At 39.6% G+C, this 24,112-nt stretch overlaps 1 protein-coding gene across 2 annotated transcripts in view; it reads left to right on the top strand.

The window, feature by feature from the left end:
• Positions 1 to 24,112, top strand: part of tmprss7 (transmembrane serine protease 7) — a 50,269-nt gene that overhangs the window by 7,615 nt on the left and 18,542 nt on the right. For both annotated transcript variants that reach the window (XM_034169515.1, XM_034169510.1), the window contains exons 9-16: positions 1,471 to 1,583; positions 3,264 to 3,370; positions 3,614 to 3,750; positions 8,147 to 8,254; positions 8,666 to 8,773; positions 8,862 to 8,978; positions 13,603 to 13,798; positions 15,132 to 15,400. In XM_034169515.1, the coding sequence (XP_034025406.1) occupies positions 1,471 to 1,583; positions 3,264 to 3,370; positions 3,614 to 3,750; positions 8,147 to 8,254; positions 8,666 to 8,773; positions 8,862 to 8,978; positions 13,603 to 13,798; positions 15,132 to 15,400 (1,155 nt within the window). The remainder of the gene's footprint in view (positions 1 to 1,470; positions 1,584 to 3,263; positions 3,371 to 3,613; positions 3,751 to 8,146; positions 8,255 to 8,665; positions 8,774 to 8,861; positions 8,979 to 13,602; positions 13,799 to 15,131; positions 15,401 to 24,112) is intronic.

The raw sequence follows: 24,112 nt of genomic DNA, 5'->3' as shown, positions 1-24,112 counted from the left end.
TTCCAGTTACCAATCAGAAACAAGTGCCAAAAAGCAATGACAAATTGTGCATAGCAGAGATAACCAATGTTCTGTTAAAATTATCTGAAAAAGAATTCAGAAACCAAAAAAACTTGGAAAAAAACTGACAACACCACAAAAAAACTTTGATTCAAGTGCATGAACTAAGTACATACGCCTGACATTTGATCACATTTAATTTAGTTTATGAAAAGTGACTTCTAAGAGGACTTTGGCTTTGAAAATTTTTTCCAATGTAAAATGTTGTGGAATCGAAAACTAGTGTTGGCGGAGGTTTGTGCTAAACAAGTCCGGTTCTCTAGTTTGATCTGTTTTGTAAAAGTTTATATTATTAGTTGCACATATTTTTCAATAACAATTAGACGGCATGTAGCTAATTTCATAGCGACAGTTTAAGATCACATGCAGAGAATCATAGTGAGCATACCACATAATTAGCAGGGGGGTGGCTAATTATAAGATAATTGGATAAAGGGAGTGTATATGTACTTTCTGATATGGCAACTGATTGTTATTTTTAGAACAGGGCATGCTTTGATAGGGCAGAATTTTATAAAATGTGATTATAGATAATCTGATAGCATTTGGACATGGTTTATTACTAATACCTGATTGATTCCATTTCCTTTCTTGCTTATCAGTGTGCAAAAAATTGTAATAACAAGGAATAGAATTCTGCAAAGGGAAGCAAAGTCACCACAAGGGATGGGTATGCTAATGCATACAAGCACAGGTGGAAAACTCTTTAACTCCATAAGCCCTACTATGTATTGCTTCTACCTGTGCACCAAAAACAGGTGATCTCATTAACTAACTGGCTCATCCATCTGCCTGAAGAGTTGAACTAATTACAGTCAGCTGGTTTATTAGGAAGATGGAGCAAATATGTGGTTGGACTTTTACTTTCTGAAGCTGGAGTTTTCCACCTCTGCATACAAGCAAGAAGTAGCACAAGCAGAGATTCTAGAATTCTGACAAAAATGTTTTATTTTTTTCCTTTCATCATTCGGTCACCAAAATCAAATTTGAAATGCCCAAATACTCGTTTTCCAGCAAGAATTAAATGCTGATTTTTTTTTTTTTTTTTCGATTTTAGTAAAGAAGCTAACCATTTATGAACTTACAATGCTTCTTATTTTCAAGACAGTACAAAGGCAGTGGCAGATCATTAATAATAAAATGATTAGTAAAATCCTGATGACATACAACTCAGTTTTCTTATAAATTGCAGAAGACCTCAGGGAAAAATATGTAGTTTTATCACAAAAAGCATGCCATAAGTGCTGCATCATAAACGTTTTTTTCCATTATTTTTCAGAAATGTTAGGCAGCATAAATACAGGCAGTTCAGAGGACTCCCGGGGTTCATTTTACCTTACTTTGTGGTATATCTTTCCTTACCATTAGTATTTGATGACTTTTTATAATGTCCATGTGTCTGTCTTGCAGTGTGTCTGTCTCACATTGAGACCCAGTTACAGTCTCACATCACTGGTCAGATCTACAGCCCCTTTCACCCCAGTTTGCTTCCACCTCACTGCTCTTGCACCTGGAGTTTTCAGGTAATGCCCCAGAAGAACTTGGCACTTTTGCTGATGACTAAAAATCTGATACTGTTGTCATTTATCTGTCATTTTAAATAATATTCTTTCAGTATTTTTAGTATGTAACACTGCAGTTGCATTAATAATATACAAATAATGAATGTTTGAGTTCAGTGGTACAAATATTTCATGAGGTGAAAGCTGGAACAAACCATTCAACGAGGCTAATGGTATGTTCCAGCTTTCACCTCATGAAATATTTGTTCCACTGAAAGAATGTAAAAACATTTATTATTTCTTTAAAATAATGGCTAAAATCATTTGATATTACATTAATTTATGAACAACAGAAAAGGGACTTACATTTTGGTGTGTCACTGCTGTTTTGACATCAACAATCCAACACGAACTTTAAATAGGAGTCCAAAAATAATTCTGACGATGTAGTTCGTGATGCCGTGCACAGACTTCATGTAAAAAGAAAAAAAAAAAACAAAAAACTGAACGTCCTCAGTGCAGCGAAAAAAATCACGTCAGAAGTTAGTACAGCTTTTTGCTCTAACTTCTTCCTAACAGCTCTTCATGCCTCCAGACGGCTTACAGTGTAATGGATTTGTTTTTGTGTGTGTTAGAAGAATTAGCACCGTCAATTAGCTCCTTCAAGTCATTGTCATTCAGCAAAACAAACTCCGCATGTTTAGCTAAACGCCACCCCCACTAGTAGGCAGGGTTTGCAGCGTGCAGTGGTATAAAACGTATGGAACCAAATTTGCATGGTAAATGCAACGCAGCACAAATGGGACGAGTAATCCATGTCACGTGACATACAAAGCACCAATGAAATGACAAGGATCCACTCACCCGTTCTATAATAAAAATTATAGACATAGACATTGTCTAGGGATAGACATCATAAATCCTATACAGTTAATCTATGGAAATGGGAGGAGCTAACAGCTTGCTGTTGCAGCTAACATGTTGTCAGTTGTAATATGACAGCTGCAAGGTCCAACTATTTACAAAGCTTGTAAATGATCAGACTAATATTTGAGCTAGTTACATGCTAACTGCCTAAGCCAGCATGGAGGAGACCCATTATAGAAACTGGAACAGGCTAGGTAGTTAGTGTGGCCACTTCCCAGAAGCTAAAGTACCAGTTATTTGAAGTGACTATATTTGTACTGTTAATTATTGTCTTGCAACTGACTTCAAATGAAAGTTATATGTTTTTGGACTTATCAAGGTGTCTTTATTATCCCCAGTGGGACAGTTTGCTGTACAGCCAGCAGAGAGAAAACATTCATACATGCATATACATTAATATGACATGAAAACTCACCAGACAGTGGACATAATAATACAACATGAAAAACAAGATACAATGAAAACAACATAAAACAATAAATAGAATTAGTTTATATAGTTCAGCTGTCCAGAATCTTATGTTTGATAATGCAGCATTACTCCCTAATACGATTTTCAGCACCTACAGGAATGAAAGGTACTGTTATGTCAGGTAACACTCTAGGCAGGCAGGATGCAGGAAGTGTAGGCGGTGTGGACACACCGGGGGACCCTTGCAGTTGGTTTCATCTCCTGTCAGGGAATTCTAGCTTTCCAAACTGGTTGGGGAAACAAGGGACTGAAATTTGTTGTTGCTGTATTTAACGTTGTGTTCTGTTTTTTTTTTTATTGTAGACCCCTGACCCTGCTTTAGGAATTGCACTGCATTTTAAAAACTATGTGCTGAAACCAAAGGACATGAAGGCCTGTGATCATGGCTGGTGGAAGGTCAATGAAATCATGTATGTGTGTGTCACTACGCATATTTCAAAGAAAATGCCCACCTGTAAGCACAACAGACAATTTTATTCATAATGTCAAATGTGTACAAGTGATATGGCAGAGCAACACAACTCAAGTTGAGGATGTGGACAAGTTACGGTACTCATATTAGTAGTGAAACATTTTTAAGACCAAATAAGTCTTAAGATAAGTAATAAGATGTTACTTTTGATACTGTCTTGATTGATGTTTTCTTCCCATAGTTACTGCGGAAGCTATGTTGGCCACCACACTGTGTTTCGTATAGATGACTACAGCACAGAGGTGGAGTTTCAGTGCAGTTCACGCATCTCTGCTCAGCCTTTTCAAGCATCTTACAGCAGCTACAATATCAGCCAGCGTAAGAATTACTCTTGGATGTTATAAGAATGCTTTCAGTTTTAATGTTGAGAACAGTTTGTTTGAAGTGTTTTCTGCAAATTACAGCACACCTTTCAAACAGACCAAGTAGCTCAATGGTAAAAGAATTGAACAGCTATACTCAAAAGACTGAGGTCTATTTCCCACTGCAGCTACCTGCTTGTGTTCTTGTAGAAGACAGCGTGGACCTAATTTTCTAAAAGTTTTGCATGTGTAAAAATGTGTGCAAGTTCCATAGTACCTACAAAAAATAAGTGCATGCTGATCTACAAACAGTGTTTGTCTTTCAAATTAACAAAATAGCGCATATTATCCATTTAATACATTTACCTTCAGCAATATGCAATTTGGGGTGTGCCTACCCAAGTGCACAAAATTGTGGGTGTGAACATATAAATAAGTGAGGTTTTCACACATAATGTCGTTGTACTTTTGTACATTTGTAACTTCTGTGCTAACATACCCAGTGTTGCATGATTCAAAGTCATTCCCTGTGAGCTGTTTGGGTATGCATTTCTTTATTTTCACTAAGTAATCTTCTGTAACACAGAAAAAACCCACAAGTATTTCTTAACAATGGCCTATTTTTAATGAAATGTAACATCCACTGCTGAACTGAAATTAAATATGACGTTTATCATATCTTTCTATGTAATACAAATATAAGTAAAAAGTCCTGTGCGCATCTTTCCAACGCAGCCCTCATGTCCAACCCATGCACCATCACAGCCTATAGTCAGGACTGTGGTCAGCTGTCTGAACAGTATGGAAACCCACCTATTAGTGATGCACAGCTCTGGATTTTTTTAACACCTACACCTGCACAATCAGTTATTAGAGCCAAGCCGCACTGCCTGATTCACAGAAATATGCAGTGATTTACGACCCAGTTATATTTTTATAAAGAAAAAAACAAACAATAAAAGGACGTGATGGTCTAGTGGTTAAGGTGTTGGGCTTGACACCAGAAGATCCTCGGTTCAAATCCCAGCCTGACTGGAAAATCACTAAAGGCCCTTAATCCCCTAGTTGCTCCCGGTGTGTAGTGCGCACCTTGTATGACAGCACCCTCACATTGGGGTGAATGTGAGGTATTATTTGGAAAGCGCCTTGAGCGTCTGATGCAGATGGAAAAAGCGCTATATAAATGCAGTCCATTTACCATTTAAAGAAAGAGTGTGGCAGCTGATATAAGCAGAAAATGTGTAGGTAGGTTGTTGGTCAGAGAAGCAGTTATTCGAACACCAGTTTGAGCCTACATTGTGTTGTACCCCAGCTATTTATTCTGTAATTTTTTTTTTTTTTCATCCACAGTGGGGAAGTGCACTGTGCTGTTAATGTTAATCTAGCCTGTTGTATGCCATTCAGAGATAGTGTAATGTATCTAAACAAGAGCAGTCAGAGATTTCTGACCTTCGCCAATCCGGATCCGGATCACCTCCAAAATTTTATGCAATCCTCCATGGCCTAATATGTATCCATGGTGAAAATTTGGTGAGAATCTGTGAAGTATTTTTGACGTAATCCTTCAAAGCCTATACGAGGTCTGACAATAAAGTAACGATCCTTTTTATTTTTTTCAAAAACTATATGGATTTCATTCATATGTTTTTACGTCAGACATGCTTGAACTCTCGTGCGCATGCTTGAGTTTTTCCACGCCTGTCACGACGGTCTCGTATCCACAGAGCCATCCGTTTAGAAATGGTCCAGTGGCTTGTGCCGCGTCTTCGTAGCTCGGAGCGCGGCGCGCCGAGCGTCCTTAAAGGGGTCCTTAAAGCTGTAGTAACAGTCCTTATTCTCTGTGAAGCCCGTAAAATTTTCACAGAAAGCCAGATAAATTTTTCGAATGGTTTCCAGGTGCCAGTTTCTAACAGCTTCTGAAAAAATTCTGATGGAAAAAAAGTCCTTTTCATTCTGCCATTTCCAGACAATGAAAATCCGACGAGGGGGCGGGACCACTCCTTCCCAAGGCGTGCTCACAGGCGAATTACATAACCGACAGGCGTGGAAAAACTCACGCATGCACACGAGGGTTCAAGCATGTCTGATGTAAAAACATATGAATGAAATCCATATAGTTTTTGAAAAAAATAAAAAGGACCGTTACTTTATTGACAGACCTCGTATAAAGTGAATCTTGATCCAGAATCCGGATCCGAACCTAGCTCACCTCCAAAATTCAGTGGAGTCTTTCATGCCCTAATTTGTTTGTGTTGAAAATTTAATCAAAATCTTTGCAGTAGTTTTGACGTAATCTTGTTAAGACAGACAAATAATTAAATGCAGATGACTTCATTACATCCTTGGTGTATGTAATTATTAATTACTTAGCGGGAACTCCGCTTTCCATTTTTTGATCCATCCCACCTGCACGTGCAATATTCTTTTCACCACTCTTACCCGCATCACCACCACTTACAATGAGGAAAATAAGTATTTGAACACCCTGCAATTTTGCAAGTTCTCCCACTTAGAAATCATGGGGGGGGGTCCTGAAATTTTCATCTTAGGTGCATGTCCACTGTGAGAGACATAATCTAAAAAAAAAAAATCCGGAAATCACAATGTATGATTTTTTTTTTTAATAATTTATTTGTATGTTACTGCTGCAAATAAGTATTTGAAAACCTGTGAAAATCAATGTTAATATTTGGTACAGTAGCCTTTGTTTGCAATTACAGAGGTCAAACATTTCCTGTAGTTTTTCACCAGGTTTGCACACACTACAGCAGGGATTTTGGTCCACTCATCCATAAAGATCTTTTTTAGATCTTTCAGGTTTGGAGTTTCAGCTCCCTCCAAAGATTTTCTATTGAGTTCAGGTCTGGAGACTGGCCAGGCCACTCCAGGACCTTGAAATGCTTCTTACGGAGCCCCTCCTTAGTTGCCCTGGCTGTGTCATTGTCATGCTGGAAGACCCAGCCATGACCCATCTTCAATGCTCTTACTGAGGGAAGGAGGTTGTTTGCCAAAATCTCGCAATACATGACCCCATCCATCCTCCCTTCAGTACGGTGCAGTCGTCCTGTCCCCTTTGCAGAAGAGCACCCCCAGAGTATGATGTTTTCACCCTCATGCTTCACGGTTGGGATGGTTTTCTTGGGGTGGTTCTCATCCTGTAAACATGATAAGTGGAGTTGATTCCAAAAAGCTCTATTCTGGTCTCATCTGACCACATGACCTTCTCCCATGCCTCCCCTGGATCATCCAGATGGTCACTGGTGAACTTCAAATGGGGCTGGACATGTGCTGGCTTGAGTAGGGGGACCTTGCTGCCCTGCAAGACTTTAAACCATGACAGCATCATGTGTTACTAATGTAATCTTTGTGACTGTGGTCCCAGCTCTCTTCAGGTCATTGACCAGGTCCTCCTGTGTAGTTCTGAGCTTTCTCAGAATCATCCTTAACCCCCAAAGTGAGATCTTGCAAGGAATCCCAGACCGAGGGAGATTGACAGTCATCTTGTGTTTCTTCCACTTTCTAATAAATAATCATAACAGTTGTTGTCTTCTACCAAGCTACTTGCCTGTTGTCCTGTAGTCCATCCCAGCCTTGTGCAGGTCTACAGTTTTGTCCCTGGTGTCCTTAGACAGCTCTTTGGTCTTGGCTATGGTGGACAGGTTGGAGTGTGATTGATTGAGTGTGTGAACAGGTGTCTTTTATACAGGTCACAAGTTCAAACAGATGCAGTTAGTACAGGTGAAGAGTGCAGAATAAGAGGGCTTCTTAAAGAAAAATTAACAGGTCTGTGAGAGCCAGAATTCTTGCTGGTTGGTAGGTGTTCAAATACTTATTTGCAGCAGTAACATACAAATAAATTATTAAAAAAAATCATACATTGTGATTTCCGGATTTTTTTTTTTTTAGATTGTCTCTCACAGTGGACATGCACCTAAGATGAAAATTTCAGACCCCTCCATGATTTCTAAGTGGGAGAACTTGCAAAATCACAGGGTGTTCAAATACTTATTTTCCTCACTGTACATATGAAACATGCACAAATGTTCTTTATTCTATACCATGTCCACTATGATTATGTAATTAAATGTTAGATTATATATTAACACCAGATTGAAATGCACCCTGTTGTGGGAAGGTGCACTTGAAGATCATGGCCTTAAAATGACAGTTTGAACGATGCTGAATTTGGACTTGTGCCAAACACTGCTCACCTCCCATGATGAACCATTTTCATGGCACGTTCATTTTTGATTTGGCAAACATTCAATAAATAACATTTTCAGTTAAAATGTGTGTTTCTGTCCAATTTTGTGAACTGTTATCTTTGTCTTGTGGTTTTGTCCACTGAAACCATGTACAGTCTGATTAGTATGTTACTCATTCGTCTTTCTACATGCATTCCCATGGACCAGCTTGTCCAGAAGGACACTTCTTGTGCTCCACAGGACTGTGTGTAGACAAGAGTCGACGCTGCGATGGCCTGGATGACTGCCAGGATGAGAGCGATGAGATCTTCTGTTGTACGTTGTGTGGCACGTTAGCTTCCATCCATCCTTCTATCCATTATATGAACACACTTATTCCAGTTAAGAGTCATGCGGGCTGGCGCCTATCCAAGCAATCATTGGGCAAGAGGTGTGGATCACCCTGGATGGGTCACCAGCCTGTGACAAGGCTGACACATGTAGACAGACACAGTCACACTTTTCCTCACACCTACAGCCAATTTGGAGTCACCAGTTCATCTAAACTGCATGTCTCTGTACTGCATGTCTCTTGATCAGATTTCCTGATTACTTCCAAAAAACCTCTTAGAGGCAACACAATAAGCTGCATTAACAGTCTTACTTCAGTAGCCATGTGACCTATTGCAGTTTATTAAGTAATAAGTCAAGTGTTAGGGATTTTATTGATGTTTCTTGCATTTATAGCGAGCCCAACAAAGAACTGTGGTGGCAACAGTCCTGTTCATCCTTTTTTTGTTTGCAACGGAGAGACAGACTGCGTTAACGGCAGAGATGAGCTCAACTGCACACAGGGTACAGTTAATTAATTTGTGAGACGTGTGCATATTTGCATTTGAATCTGTGACTACTTGGTATATAATGTTGGTGTTGTTGTTTATAGAAACCACCTGCTCTGCCATCAGATACCAATGTACCAGTGGCTTATGTATTCTAAAAAAGAATGCAAAATGTGACGGTATTCCTGACTGTCAGGACCACAGTGATGAGGACGACTGTGGTGAGTTTTCTTGACAGGTACAACTAAAGAAAATAATAATAGTAATGACAAAAATACTGATTCATACATCTGATTACTTAAGTGATTGACCTACAGACACTCCCTGCTGGCATCACCTAGTTGCATCTACAAATCTTGTGGAAGACAAGTAAAAAAAAAAAATGGATTAGTGGTTAACTAGGGGCAGCTCTGATGGCATTTCTGATGTGATTTTTTTCGGTGGACTGAGGAACTACACAGACTTTTTATTTATTTATTTATTTTTATTTTTTTTTTTTTTTGGAAGTACACAATCATTGCACGGCATCACGAATTAACTGTTTTTCCAAGTTGACTGAGAATAAATTTGGACTCCAATTTAAAGTTCATGTTGGACTGTTGATGTCAAAGCAGCAGTGATGAACACCAAAATGTACAGTAGTGTTCAGAATAATAGTAGTGCTATGTGACTAAAAAGATTATTCCAGGTTTTGAGTATACGAGTATTTCTTATTGTTACATGGGAAACAAGGTACCAGTAGATTCAGTAGATTCTCACAAATCCAACAAGACCAAGCATTCATGATATGCACACTCTTAAGGCTATGAAATTGGGCTATTAGTAAAAAAAAAAAAAAAAAAGTAGAAAAGGGGGTGTTCACAATAATAGTAGCATCTGCTGTTGACGCTACAAACTCAAAACTATTATGTTCAAACTGCTTTTTTAGCAATCCTATGAATCACTAAACTAGTATTTAGTTGTATAACCACATTTTTTCATGATTTCTTCACATCTGCGACCCATTAATTTTGTTGGTTTGGAACCAAGATTTTGCCATTTACTAGTGTGCTTGGGGTCATTGTCTTGTTGAAACACCCATTTCAAGGGCATGTCCTCTTCAGCATAAGGCAACATGACCTTCAAGTATTTTGACATATCCAAACTGATCCATGATACCTGGTATGCGATATATAGGCCCAACACCATAGTAGGAGAAACATGCCCATATCATTATGCTTGCACCACCATGCTTCACTGTCTTCACTGTGAACTGTGGCTTGAACCCTTGGACCCACAAAGAACAGTTTTACTCTCATCAGTCCACAAAATATTCCTCCATTTCTCTTTAGGCCAGTTGGTGTGTTCTTTGGCAAGTTGTAACCTCTTCTGCACGTCTTTTATTTAACAGAGGGACTTTGCGGGGGATTCTTGCAAATAAATTAGCTTCACACAGGCGTCTTCTGTCAAGCACTTACAGGTAACTCCAGACTGTCTTTGATAATCCTGGAGCTGATCAGTGGGTGAGCCTTTGCCATTCTGGTTATTCTTCTATCCATTTTGATGGTTGTTTTCCGTTTTCTTCCATGCGACTCTTTTTTTTTTTTGTCCATTTTAAAGCATTGGAGAGCATCGTAGATGAACAGCCTATAATTTTTTGCACCTGCGTATAGGTTTTCCCCTCTCCAGTCAACTTTTTAACAAACTATGCTGTTCTTCTGAACAATGTCTTGAATGTCCCATTTTCCTCAGGCTTTCAAAGAAAAAAGCATGGTGCTGGCTTTATCCTTAAATAGGGAACACCTGATTCACACCTGTTGTGTCACAAAATTGATGGACTCACTGATCAAATGCCACACTACTATTATTGTGAACACCCCCTTTTCTACTTTTTTTTTTTTTACTAATAGCCCAGTTTCATAGCCTTAAGAGTGTGCATATCATGAATGCTTGGTCTTGTTGGATTTGTGAGAATCTACTAAATCTACTGGTACCTTGTTTCCCATGTAAGAATAAGAAATATACTCAAAACCTGGATTAATCTTTTTAGTCATATAGCACTACTATTATTCTGAACACTACTGTAAGTCCCTTTTCTGTTGTTTATAAATTAATAAAATATCAAATGACAAGGATCCATTTTAGCCATTATATAAAACAAATAAAGAATGTTTTTTCATTCTTTCAGTGGAACAAATATTTAATTCAGAGGTAAATATTTAATTCACCTCATGAAATATTTGTGCCATTGAACTCATATACATTCATCAATTGTATAAGCTAGGATGGCAGCGTAATGCTAAGCTCTGTTTAGGATCCTTGGGTACCTCTGGAATGTTACTGAGTGAAACATAGATGAGGAAAATCACTTGCACTGCAAAACAACATCAGCTATAATATTATAGCCATGTGGAGAGTTTCTCGGGGCATGATCCAGCATGTAGGTGCCTCAGTGTTGAGGACCCTGGCAACTGGAGAAGTCCAAGGGGATGCCCATGTATGACCTGGCTACAGCAGATAGTTGTTACTTTTCTTGGAGGTGGTAATGGACTGAATGTCTGACTGGGTAGCTGCTAACCAGGATCCAAGGTGTGTGGTGGGTAATGATGTCTGGTACCAGTACATGGTCAGAGTCCTGACATCACACATTATTCCATATTTCTACAACCCCAATTCCAATGAAGTTGGGATGTTGTGTAAAGTGTAAATGAAAACAGAATACAACGATTTGCAAATCCTCTTCAACCTATATTCAATTGAATACACCACAAAGACAAGATATTTAATGTTCAAACTGATAAACTTTATTGTTTTTGTGCAAATATTTGCTCATTGTGAAATGAATGCCTGCAACACGTTTCAAAAAAGCTGGGACAGTGGTATGTTTATCACTGTGTTACATCACCTTTCCTTCTAACAACACTCAATAAGCGTTTGGGAACTGAAGACACTAATTGTTGAAGCTTTGTAGGTGGAAGTTTTTCCCATTCTTGCTTGATGCACGACTTCAGTTGTTCAACAGTCTGGGGTCTCCGTTGTCGTATTTTGTGCCACACATTTACAATGGTTGACAGGTCTGGACTGCAGGCAGGCCAGTCTAGTACCCTCACTCTTTTACTATGAAGCCATGCTGTTGTAACATGTGCAGAATGTGGCTTGGCATTGTCTTGCTGAAATAAGCAGGGACGTCCCTGAAAAAGACGTTGCTTGGATGGCAGCATGTGTTGCTCCAAAACCTGGATGTACCTTTCAGCATTGATGGTGCCATCAGAGATGTGTAAGTTGCCCATGCCATGGGCACTAACACACCCCCATACCATCACAGATGCTGGCTTTTGAACTTTGTGCTGGTAACAATGTGGATGGTCTTTTTCCTCTTTTGTGCAGAGGACATGACGTCCATGATTTCCAAAAACAATTTGACATGTGGACTCATCAGACCACAGCACACTTTTCCACTTTTGCATCTGTCCATTTCAAATGAGCTCGGGCCCAGAGAAGGCAGTGGCGTTTCTGGATGTTGTTGATGTATGTCTTTCGCTTTGCATGGTAGAATTTTAACTTGCCCTTGTAGATTTAGTGACGAACTCTGTTAACTGACAATGGTTTTCTAAAGTGTTCCTGAGCCCACGCAGTAAGATCCTTTACATAATGATGTCGGTTTTAATGCAGTGCCACCTGAGGGATCGAAGGTCACGGGCATTCAGTGTTGGTTTTCGACCTTGCCGCTTACGTGTAGAAACTTTTCCAGGTTCTCTGAATCTTCTGATTATATTATGGACTGTAGATGATGGACTCCCTAAATTCCTTGCAATTGAACATTGAGAAACATTATTCTTAAAACTGTTGGACTATTTTTTTCAAACAGTTGTTTACAAAGTGGTGATTCTTGCCCAATCTTTGCTTATGAACGGCTGAGACTTTTGGGGATGCTCCTTTGACACTCACAGTTAGTGTCCTCACTTCCCAAACGCTTATTGAGTGTTGTTAGAAGGAAAGGTGATGTAACACAGTGGTAAACATACCACTGTCCCAGCTTTTTTGAAACATATTGCAGGTATCCATTTCAAAATGAGCAAACATTTGCACAAAAACAATAAAGTTTATCAGTTTGAACATTAAATATTTTGTCTTTGTGGTGTATTCAATTCAATATAGGTTGAAGAGAATTTCAAATCATTGTATTCTATTTTTATTTACATTTTACACAACGTCCCAGCTTCATTGGAATTGGGGTTGTACAACCAGTTTAAAGGTCTATTTGTCTGCCTCCCTGACTTTATAAAATATGCTGCTTGTCAGTTCCAAGTTGACTCAAAAACACAAAAATGATTATTTAATTTCAACCTAAATCTCACCTAATGACTGCTGGGATAGGCTCCAACTCCCCACCATGACACTTCATTGGAATAAGTGGGTATCAGAAATTTCCAAGTAACTGCAACTAATGAAATATCCTTCACATAATAAATACCCCACCTGTGTTGGAGCAGCGATTGTGCCAAATTTCTGTCTGATCTTTGTTGTGACTTGATTTCTAATCAACTGGGCTGTGGGCTCCAAATCTGCTGACCCTGAGCCTGGAGGTGATCCTGCTGTAATCATGTACTCTGCAGGTGGAGTGTGGTCTGTCTTTGATCACTCACATATACATACATGCACACACATCAAAGCTCAGTGTTTTTCAGTAAGGCAGAAGCAGACTTGTTTGTCCCGGTGACCCTGTCAGAGTGTAGATGTGGTTACTCAGCTGGCAAACACATGTAACACGTCCTGTTGCTCCAGGATGATTACATTCTTACTGAGCCTAAAATCAAAAGCTAAGTCTCTAAAATTCAACTACATAAACTTGTCTTTACTTTGCAGCTTGTGGTCATCCCTCCTCTACGCAGAAAGTGGGTACATTTACCGACCTTGAGCGCATTGTGGGTGGAGATAATTCATTGGAGGGGGAGTGGCCATGGCAGGTCGGCCTCCACTTCTCCAGCAACTTGTACTGTGGCGCTTCGATCCTGTCCTCTGATTGGCTCATCTCTGCTGCCCACTGTTTTGTCAAGGACAGGTCAGTCCTTTTCACTGCTGCCGTGACGTGTTCACATTAAAGGACAAGTTCACATTTCTTACAGCCTTTCTCATATTAAAATAAGCCTCTGAGTGCTCTACTTACCTTTTTAATCGTGTCGTGTTTTCCAAAAACTGCAGATAAGGAAATAAATGGTAGTGATTGAACATCTTCAGTCGTTTTTTTTAGTGGATGAATTTTTTCCAAACTCTGCATTCTTGTATTTTATGATTGCTTATATATTTCTGGTAATGTTTTAAAGTAATACAGCAACTATTTCCTGTGCGTAACATCCACGCAAAATGAGAGAGGAAAACTATCTTTGAAGATTGTCACAATATTGATCTTAATTATATTTTTGTTTTTTATTTAATTAAGTGTATATACACTTCCAGATGCTCTGTTACACTTATGTACCAGCAATTTATTAAAAAAGTAGGTGACTGGAGTTTTGTTTTCTTAGTTTTCTGTAAACTATTTTAGTTTTCTGAAACTAATTTTTCACATTTTTCATTTGTCATTTAAACATATTTATTGCAGTAGCAGAATATAGTTGGAGCTTGGCATGTAGTCTCTGATCTCATCACTCCTTGCAGATGTTTACTTGTGATATTGGGGAGTGATGATTACACATACACATTTACCCCAGTCAGAGCCCACAGGTGGATGCTGGGGTGGATCCATTTGACAGGCAGAGGGAGAGCTGGGAAATTTGAGTTTTAAGCAGCCCACCCAATTTGGAGGGTGTGTTTAGTGGATGATGTAGAGAGTGTGTTTTAGCAGCAAGAGTTGCTTGCCTGAATTAGCTCAAAGACTCACTCCATGTATCACAAACTAAATAATCATGGAAAGTAGGTATGGCACTCAGAAGGTTGATTTCTATCGATGCTTTAATGTGGTTAGGGTTGTTGTAAAAAATTATGTTTTTCTTTAATGGCTATATGATGACCACATAGTGAACACATCGTGCAGAATCTGCAGAAATTGGATATGGTTGTACATCATCAATATGAAGTCAATTCTTCCTCATGAAAATAAAATTAAATGAGAAAAATATACTGAGCATGTTATACAGTTTTCTGAGCAAAGGTGTGCGATACATACAGTACTTTCGTGGCGGAGTTACTGGTTTAATTCAACGAGGACTATTTAAAAGACAAAAAGCAGCATAAAATGATTTTAATTCCTTATTAATTATTTCATTGGCGAGTTATTGCAACTGCTAATATAATAACTGTTGTCAGTAATGTATTCACTTTATGTTGATTGGCATTTGATCATATTTATAAAATATCCCTCAGTGTCCTTGACCTTTCACCTCTCAATTTGACAGTCTTTCTGACCCTCGTTACTGGAGGGCTCACCTTGGAATGCTATCTCAGGGCAGTCCCAAGCACGTGGCAGAAATTCAGCGGATTGTGGTGCATGAGTATTACGACGCACACACCTTTGACTATGACATTGCCCTGCTGAAACTGAAGAAGCCTTGGCCTTCATCCCTCAGCCCCCTGGTCCAACCTGTGTGCCTGCCACCCACATCACACGTGGTCACCGACAATCACCGCTGCTGGGTCACTGGGTGGGGCTACCGCTCCGAGGAGGGTGAGCATTATTTAGCTGAGAGCGCCATGACTCAAAAAAACAGAAACTTTAATGCAAAGTTGTTGAGGTCATTTGGTTCACAGGACAGTTGCAATCACCAAAACTCACTTGTTAAAATGTTTTTTTTTCTCAGAGCTACACCCCATCAAAAAATATGAAAGACGAGTAGCTGAAAATCATCACTATTCTCTGAAACTTTTTTCATCTTCAGTCACCATAAATATTGAAAAATGGTGGGAATACCACAGTCATGAACTACAATGGTGCTTGTAATTTTGCTCCCACATATACTCTAAAGCCTTTTTGTCACATTCATAGATAAGCAGCCTGAAAAGTCATGATTTGAAGCCTTGTCCTTACCTTGGAAAACCATAGAGAGTCCTTGAGGATATCTATAATGAACCTGGATATTCTGTCCTTCTGTTGTGGTTTTTGTTATCCCCGGTATGAAATACGCAGGATATAGCGGTCACCATGCCCGTCTGTCCCTCTGTCCATCCCTCTGTTCTCGCTTGTTAGTGCAGTATCTCAAGGAGTTGACCAATTTCATTCATATTTCGCATAAGGGTGTACTTGGGTGATCCCTCATCACCACTCAATTACTATTATTAAATTATTTTTATTGAATTTTCAAAAGGTTTTTCAAAACATATACTATACATACAAACACAAAACAAATGGAATACAGGCACAAAAATACAAATGTTTCTGAAGTGGTTCAAACCAAAAAAAAAAGTTAAATATTAGTTGTCAGACCCATGAAAAGATGCATTTTAGTATATCAATACTGGCTGCTTGCTGGAATGAAAAAAAAAAAATTAATTAAAAGAAACTACAGATCAGATTAAAATAAAGAAGAAATGGCTGCCAAATCTTGTAGCACTTTTGCTCTGATCCATTCACAGTATACCTAAAGTGTTCAAGTTTCAAATGAGACATAATATCTTCAACCCAATGTTTAAAATATGGTGCAGTTTCATTTTTCCAACCAAACAGTACGAGGTCTGTCAGAAAAGTATCGGACCTTTTTATTTTTTTCAAAAACCATATGGATTTGAATCACATGTGATTGCATCAGCCAAGCTTGAACCTTCGTGCGCATGCGTGAGTTTTTTCACACCTGTCGGTTGCATCATTCGCCTTTGAGCAGGCTTTGTGTGAGCAGTGGTCCACCCCTCTCGTCGGATTTTTATTGCGAATAAATGTCTGAACGATTTGTCTCCACCGCTCCTCTTTCCATGACAAAAACTCCTGTAATAGTGGAATGTGCCGTTCATTTCCAAACTGGATGCTGTGTTTTATCCGGGACGTCCTCTGACTAGCACAGGAATTGCGGAAGACGTGGACATCAGCACTTTTTCGGCACATTGAGACAGACGTGCAGAGGAATTCCGCGCGTCGCGGTGGAGCCGCATGGCGCAAAGCAACGCCGTGATGAAGCCTCACAGGACATGTTCTGGCATGTCCAGCTCATGCACAATTTCTCGGTTAGTCACACGACTGAAAACCCACCGACAGCCGTCTGAAAGCCATCTCAAAGCCGTCCTGTGAGACCAAACCAGAGGTGGTTTTGTCCGCGCCATGAACGGCACGGTGGCGCATCCGTCCGCTTTTCTTTCCATGAAAAAACTCCTTTAACAGTGGAATGTGCTGAAAAAGTGCTGATGTCCACGCCTTCTTCCTTTTTTTGTGGAAGTCAGACGACGTCCCGGATTAACAAAGCCTTCACGTTGGAAATGATCTGGTTGATTCAGCCTGTCGATCGGCGCTTGGAGCACGGCGCGCTCTCAGCGGCTGTGGGCGGTCTTTAAACCGGCTGGAGCACTCCTTAATCTGTGTAATCCCCATAAAATCGTCCCTCAAAGCCATTTGAATTTTCCGAATGGTTACAACCTGGCTGTCTCTCGCAGTTTCTGGAAAAAATTGATGCAGCAAAGCTCCAAATCGTTCAGACATTTATTCGCAATAAAAATCCGACGAGAGGGGTGGACCACTGCTCACACAGGCGAATGACGCAACCGACAGGCGTGAAAAAACTCACGCATGCGCACGAAGGTTCAAGCTTGGCTAATGCAATTACATGTGATTCAAATCCATATGTTTTTTGAAAAAATAAAAAGGTCAGATACTTTTCTGACAGACCTCGTATTATGCGTCTTGCAAGCAATGTCATGAAGGCTATTGCATCTGCTTGATGGAGGGTCACTGACACATTTGGAGGAACAATCCCAAACAAAACAGTAGCTGAGTTTGGCAAAATATTTCTTTTACACGTATGTGAAATTACCTTAAATATTTTCTCCCAATATTCGCTTAGCTGGGGACAGAGCCAAAACATATGACTAAGATTGGCTGAATTATGCCCACAATGCCTACAGGAAGGATCAGCTTCAGGGTAAAGTCTGGCCATCTTACTTGGTGACATATGTAACCTGTGCAGTACCTTAAACTGTAGTAAACCATGCTTAACACAAATAGATGTGGAATGAATTTTTGAAATGGCTTTTTGCCAGGTATTTTCAGTTAAGTGTTCACCAAGTTCTTCTTCCCATTGAGTTTTTAGGTGAACAAGGGATGGGGAAGCTTCACATTGTATTTTATTATAAATGACTGACATCAGACCTTTCTCAAATGGATCCAGGTCAAAGCACTCATCAAGCCATGATTTTGAAGGCATGGTTAATGAAAAGAACCTCTTAACAAAACTACGTAAGTGAAGGTATTTGAAAAAGTCTGTTTGTGGGATGTCAAAGTCAGTCTTTAGCTGTTCAAAAGATAAATATATTATTTTGGAAAAAATCTTTGACACATCTTAGTCCTTTTCTATGCCATTGTTGATAAGATGGGTCAATTAAGGAAGGTGTGAAGTTGATATTTTGCTGAATAGGGGCTGAGATTAGGGACTGTCTGAGTTTAAAATGGGTTCTAAATTGAGACCATATTTTTAAAGTACCCTGGCCAATAACATTGTTAGTCAGCATGCGCTTACTCAATGGAAGTGGACTACATAAGAGGGATGAGAGTGAGACCGGGTTACAAGAGTGTTGCTCTAGGTGCACCCATGATGGAGATTCAGCACCCAATCCATCTGCGGCCCAAAACAGAAGTTTGTGGATATTAGTTGCCCAATAATAATATAGAAAATTGGGTAGAGATAGCCCACCACCACTCCTTCAATCTTTCTAGAAATTATTTTCTGATTCGGGGAATGTTTTTATTCCAGATGAACATGGACACATGCTTATTTAGTTCTTTAAAGAAGGCTTTAGGAATGAATACTGGTATCGTTTGAAATAGAAGTCTAGGCATGACTATCATTTTAACAGAATTGATTCTTCCTGCCAGTGATAGGGGAAGTTTTGACCATTTATCCATGTCTTGCCCAGCTTTTTCCAGAGCTTTTGTGAAATTTGTTTCATATAATAAATGATAATTGTAGGTAACAGATACACCTAGGTAATTAAAGTCGTCCTTGTTAATTGTAAAGGGGAAGCCCTGGAAATTTAATTGTTGAGCTTTTTTATTTATTGGGAAAAGTATACTTTTAGTCATGTTTAATTTATACCCCGATACTTGCCCAAATCTGTTTATAAGTTCAAGAGCAACAGGAATAGCAGCGTGTGGGTCGGACAAAAAGAGAAGGAGATCATCAGCATATAGGGCTAATTTGTGAATTTGTCCTCCTCTCTGAATCCCAGCCAACTGCACAGACTCCCTAATCATAATTGCCAGAGGTTCAATAGAAATATTGAACAAGATTGGGCTCAATGGGCAATCCTGTCTTGTCCCACGAGTGAGGGGAAAGAAGTCAGACACAATTTTGTTTGTTCTAATACAACCCCTGGCAAAAATTATGGAATCACCGGCCTCGGAGGATGTTCATTCAGTTGTTTAATTTTGTAGAAAAAAATCAGATCACAGACATGACACAAAACTAAACTCATTTCAAATGGCAACTTTCTGGCTTTAAGAAACACTATAAGAAATCAGGAAAAAAAATCGTGGCAGTCAGTAATGGTTACTTTTTTAGACCAAGCACAGGGGAAAAAAATATGGAATCACTCAATTCTGAGGAAAAAATTATGGAATCATGAAAAACAAAAGAACGCTCCAACACATCACTAGTATTTTGTTGCACCACCTCTGGCTTTTATAACAGCTTGCAGTCTCTGAGGCATGGACTTAATGAGTGACAAACAGTACTCTTCATCAGTCTGGTGCCAGCTTTCTCTGATTGCTGTTGCCAGATCAGCTTTGCAGGTTGGAGCCTTGTCATGGACCATTTTCTTCAACTTCCACCAAAGATTTTCAATTGGATTAAGATCCGGACTATTTGCAGGCCATGACATTGACCTTATGTGTCTTTTTGCAAGGAATGTTTTCACAGTTTTTGCTCTATGGCAAGATGCATTATCATCTTGAAAAATGATTTCATCATCCCCAAACATCCTTTCAATTGATGGGATAAGAAAAGTGTCCAAAATAGCAACGTAAACGTGTGCATTTATTGATGATGTAATGACAGCCATCTCCCCAGTGCCTTTACCTGACATGCAGCCCCATATCATCAATGACTGTGGAAATTTACATGTTCTCTTCAGGCAGTCATCTTTATAAATCTCATTGGAACGGCACCAAACAAAAGTTCCAGCATCATCACCTTGCCCAATGCAGATTCGAGATTCATCACTGAATATGACTTTCATCATCCACAGTCCACGATTGCTTTTCTTTAGCCTATTGTAACCTTGTTTTTTTCTGTTTAGGTGTTAATGATGGCTTTCGTTTAGATTTTCTGTATGTAAATCCCATTTCCTTTAGGCGGTTTCTTACAGTTCGGTCACAGACGTTGACTCCAGTTTCCTCCCATTCGTTCCTCATTTGTTTTGTTGTGTATTTTCGATTTTTGAGACATATTGCTTTAAGTTTTCTGTCTTGACGCTTTGATGTCTTCCTTGGTCTACCAGTATGTTTGCCTTTAACAACCTTCCCATGTTGTTTGTATTTGGTCCAGAGTTTAGACACAGCTGACTGTGAACAACCAACATCTTTTGCAACATTGCATGATGATTTACCCTCTTTTAAGAGTCTGATAATCCTCTCTTTTGTTTCAATTGACATCTCTCATGTTGGAGCCATGATTCATTTCAGTCCAATTGGTGCAACAGCTCTCCAAGGTGTAATCACTCCTTTTTAGATGCAGACTAACGAGCAGATCTGATTTGATGCAGGTGTTAGTTTTGGGGATGAAAATTTACAGGGTGATTCCATAATTTATTGCTCAGAATTGAGTGAGTCCATATTTTTTCCCTCTGCTTGGTCTAAAAAAGTAACCGTTACTGACTACCACAATTTTTTTTCCTGATTTCTTATAGTGTTTCTTAAAGCCAGAAAGTTGCCATTTGAAATGACTTTAGTTTTGTGTCATGTCTGTGATCTGCTTTTTTTCTACAAAATTAAACAACTGAATGAACATCCTTCGAGGCCGGTGATTCCATAATTATTGCCAGGGGTTGTAGATGCCTGAGGTGTCGAATATAAGATACTGATCCAAGAACAAAAATTAGGACCAAATCCCATCTTTTTTTAGTGTAGTAAATAAAAAATTGTATTCAACCCTATCAAACGCTTTTTGCGCATCTAGGGAGATCATTATTTCTGGAACTGCTTCATTGCGTTGATAGATAACATTGAATACCCGTCGGAGATTACTTGATATTTGCCTTCCCACCACAAACCCAGTTTGATCTGGGTGTACTAATTTTGGAAGAACAGTCTCAAGTCTTCCTGCCAACACCTTTGCTAATATTTTATATTCACAGTTGAGAAGACTAATGGGACGGTATGATTCGCAAAGCAGTGGATCTTTAGATTTTTTCAATAATAGGGAAATTGAAGCTTGTGTCATTGTTGTGGGAAGAGCTTGTTTGACCAATATTTCTCTGAAAACTTTTAAAATCAGAGGGACTAATTTGAGGGCAAATGTTTTAAAAAATTCTATTGGATAACCGTCTGGGCCAGGACTTTTTTGAGACCTCATCTTTTTGATGGCATTGCTTATTTCTAATAGTGATATGTCTGACTCTAGCCTATGTCTGTCTGAATCTTCTACAGTGGGCAATGATAGTTCATTGAAAAAATTATCTGTCTGTGTTATATCATTGGTTTCAGAGGTGTATAGTTTTTCATAGTAAATTTTAAATTAATTTCTTTCTGGTCAGTATGTACATGTCCATGTTCATCTTTAATTGCAGTTATAAAGCCAGCTGTTGTTGATTGTTTTAATTGGTGTGACAGAAGCTTGCTGGCTCGGTCTCCATGTTCATAGTATGTTGCACTGGACCTGAGATGAAGCTCAATAGCTTTAACGTTGGTGACCTCATCAAGTTCACTCTGGAGTAGAGTTCTCTTTTTATAAAGATCATCAGAAGGTAATATCGAGTGTAGCTGATCGATTTCTTTAATACAATCAATTAATTCTGAGGCTTGTTTATTTCTTTTTTATTCTCCCCTGCAACAAAAGAGATTATTTGTCCCCTTAGATAAGCTTTTAGGGTTTCCCAGAGTATAGAATAACTCATCTCTGGGGATTCATTGAACTCCATGAAGAGATCTACACTCAACATAAATATAAACGCAACACTTTTGGTTTTGCTCCCATTTTGTATGAGATGAACTCAAAGATCTAAAACTTTTTCCACATACACAATATCACCATTTCCCTCAAATATTGTTCACAAACCAGTCTAAATCTGTGATAGTGAGCACTTCTCCTTTGCTGAGATAATCCATCCCACCTCACAGGTGTGCCATATCAAGATGCTGATTAGACACCATGATTAGTGCACAGGTGTGCCTTAGACTGTCCACAATAAAAGGCCACTCTGAAAGGTGCAGTTTTGTTTTATTGGGGGGGATACCAGTCAGTATCTGGTGTGACCACCATTTGCCTCATGCAGTGCAACACATCTCCTTCGCATAGAGTTGATCAGGTTGTCAATTGTGGCCTGTGGAATGTTGGTCCACTCCTCTTCAATGGCTGTGCGAAGTTGCTGGATATTGGCAGGAACTGGTACACGCTGTCGTATACGCCGGTCCAGAGCATCCCAAACATGCTCAATGAGTGACATGTCCGGTGAGTATGCCGGCCATGCAAGAACTGTGACATTTTCAGCTTCCAAGAATTGTGTACAGATCCTTGCAACATGGGGCCGTGCATTATCCTGCTGCAACATGAGGTGATGTTCTTGGATGTATGGTACAACAATGGGCCTCAGGATCTCGTCACGGTATCTCTGTGCATTCAAAATGCCATCAATAAAATGCACCTGTGTTCTTCGTCCATAACAGATGCCTGCCCATACCATAACCCCACCGCCACCATGGGCCACTCGATCCACAACATTGACATCAGAAAACCGCTCACCCACATGACGCCACACACGCTGTCTGCCATCTGCCCTGAACAGTGTGAACCGGGATTCATCCGTGAAGAGAACACCTCTCCAACGTGCCAAACACCAGCGAATGTGAGCATTTGCCCACTCAAGTCGGTTACGACGACGAACTGGAGTCAGGTCGAGACCCCGATGAGGACGACGAGCATGCAGATGAGCTTCCCTGAGACGGTTTCTGACAGTTTGTGCAGAAATTCTTTGGTTATGCAAACCGATTGTTTCAGCAGCTGTCTGAGTGGCTGGTCTCAGACGATCTTGGAGGTGAACATGCTGGATGTGGAAGTCCTGGACTGGTGTGGTTACACGTGGTCTGCGGTTGTGAGGCTGGTTGGATGTACTGCCAAATTCTCTGAAACGCCTTTGGAGACGGCTTATGGTAGAGAAATGAACATTCAGTACACAAGCAACAGCTCTGGTTGACATTCCTGCTGTCAGCATGCCAATTGCACGCTCCCTCAAATCTTGCGACATCTTTGGCATTGTGCTGTGTGATAAAACTGCAGCTTTCAGAGTGGCCTTTTATTGTGGGCAGTCTAAGGCACACCTGTGCACTAATCATGGTGTCTAATCAGCATCTTGATATGGCACACCTGTGAGGTGGGTTGGATTATCTCAGCAAAGGAGAAGTGCTCACTATCTCAGATTTAGACTGGTTTGTGAACAATATTTGAGGGAAATGGTGATATTGTGTATGTGGAAAGTTTTAGATCTTTGAGTTCATCTCATACAAAATGGGAGCAAAACCAAAAGTGTTGCGTTTATATTTTTGTTGAGTGTATTTGCAAATTGATGAATTAAACAAACCTCTGGTTTGACAACAATCTGGGATTAAGTCTCCATGGAAAGGATGAGGTCACATTATCTGGAAAATTAATTTTCAAAATCACAGCTGCATGATCAGAAATCACAATGCTGCAACATTCTGTGTTAGAAATCAAGGGTAGTAATTTTTGGTCAACAAGAAAATAATTCTAGAATAGCTTTGGTGCACTGGGGAGAAGGAGAATTGTTTACATGTTGGGTGCTTGAATCTCCACGGGTCTATTATTCCATAAGCATCTAAGAACTCATTAATACATTGGGCTCATTTGTTTGGTGTGATAACTTTAGGGCTGGAGCTGTCCAAAATTGGGTGTAAGGCACAATTCAGGTCCACAGCTAGTATTAGGTCATGTGAATCAAGATCTGGTAGGAGGGAGAATAAGCTTGTAAAAAAAAATTTGCATTATCCCAATTTGGGGCGTAGACATTTACC

This window comes from Thalassophryne amazonica, chromosome 1 (assembly GCF_902500255.1).
Source record: "Thalassophryne amazonica chromosome 1, fThaAma1.1, whole genome shotgun sequence".
NCBI lineage: Eukaryota > Metazoa > Chordata > Actinopteri > Batrachoidiformes > Batrachoididae > Thalassophryne > Thalassophryne amazonica.
Note: the sequence above shows the minus strand (reverse complement) of the source record. Positions and strands in the feature narration are given on the sequence as shown.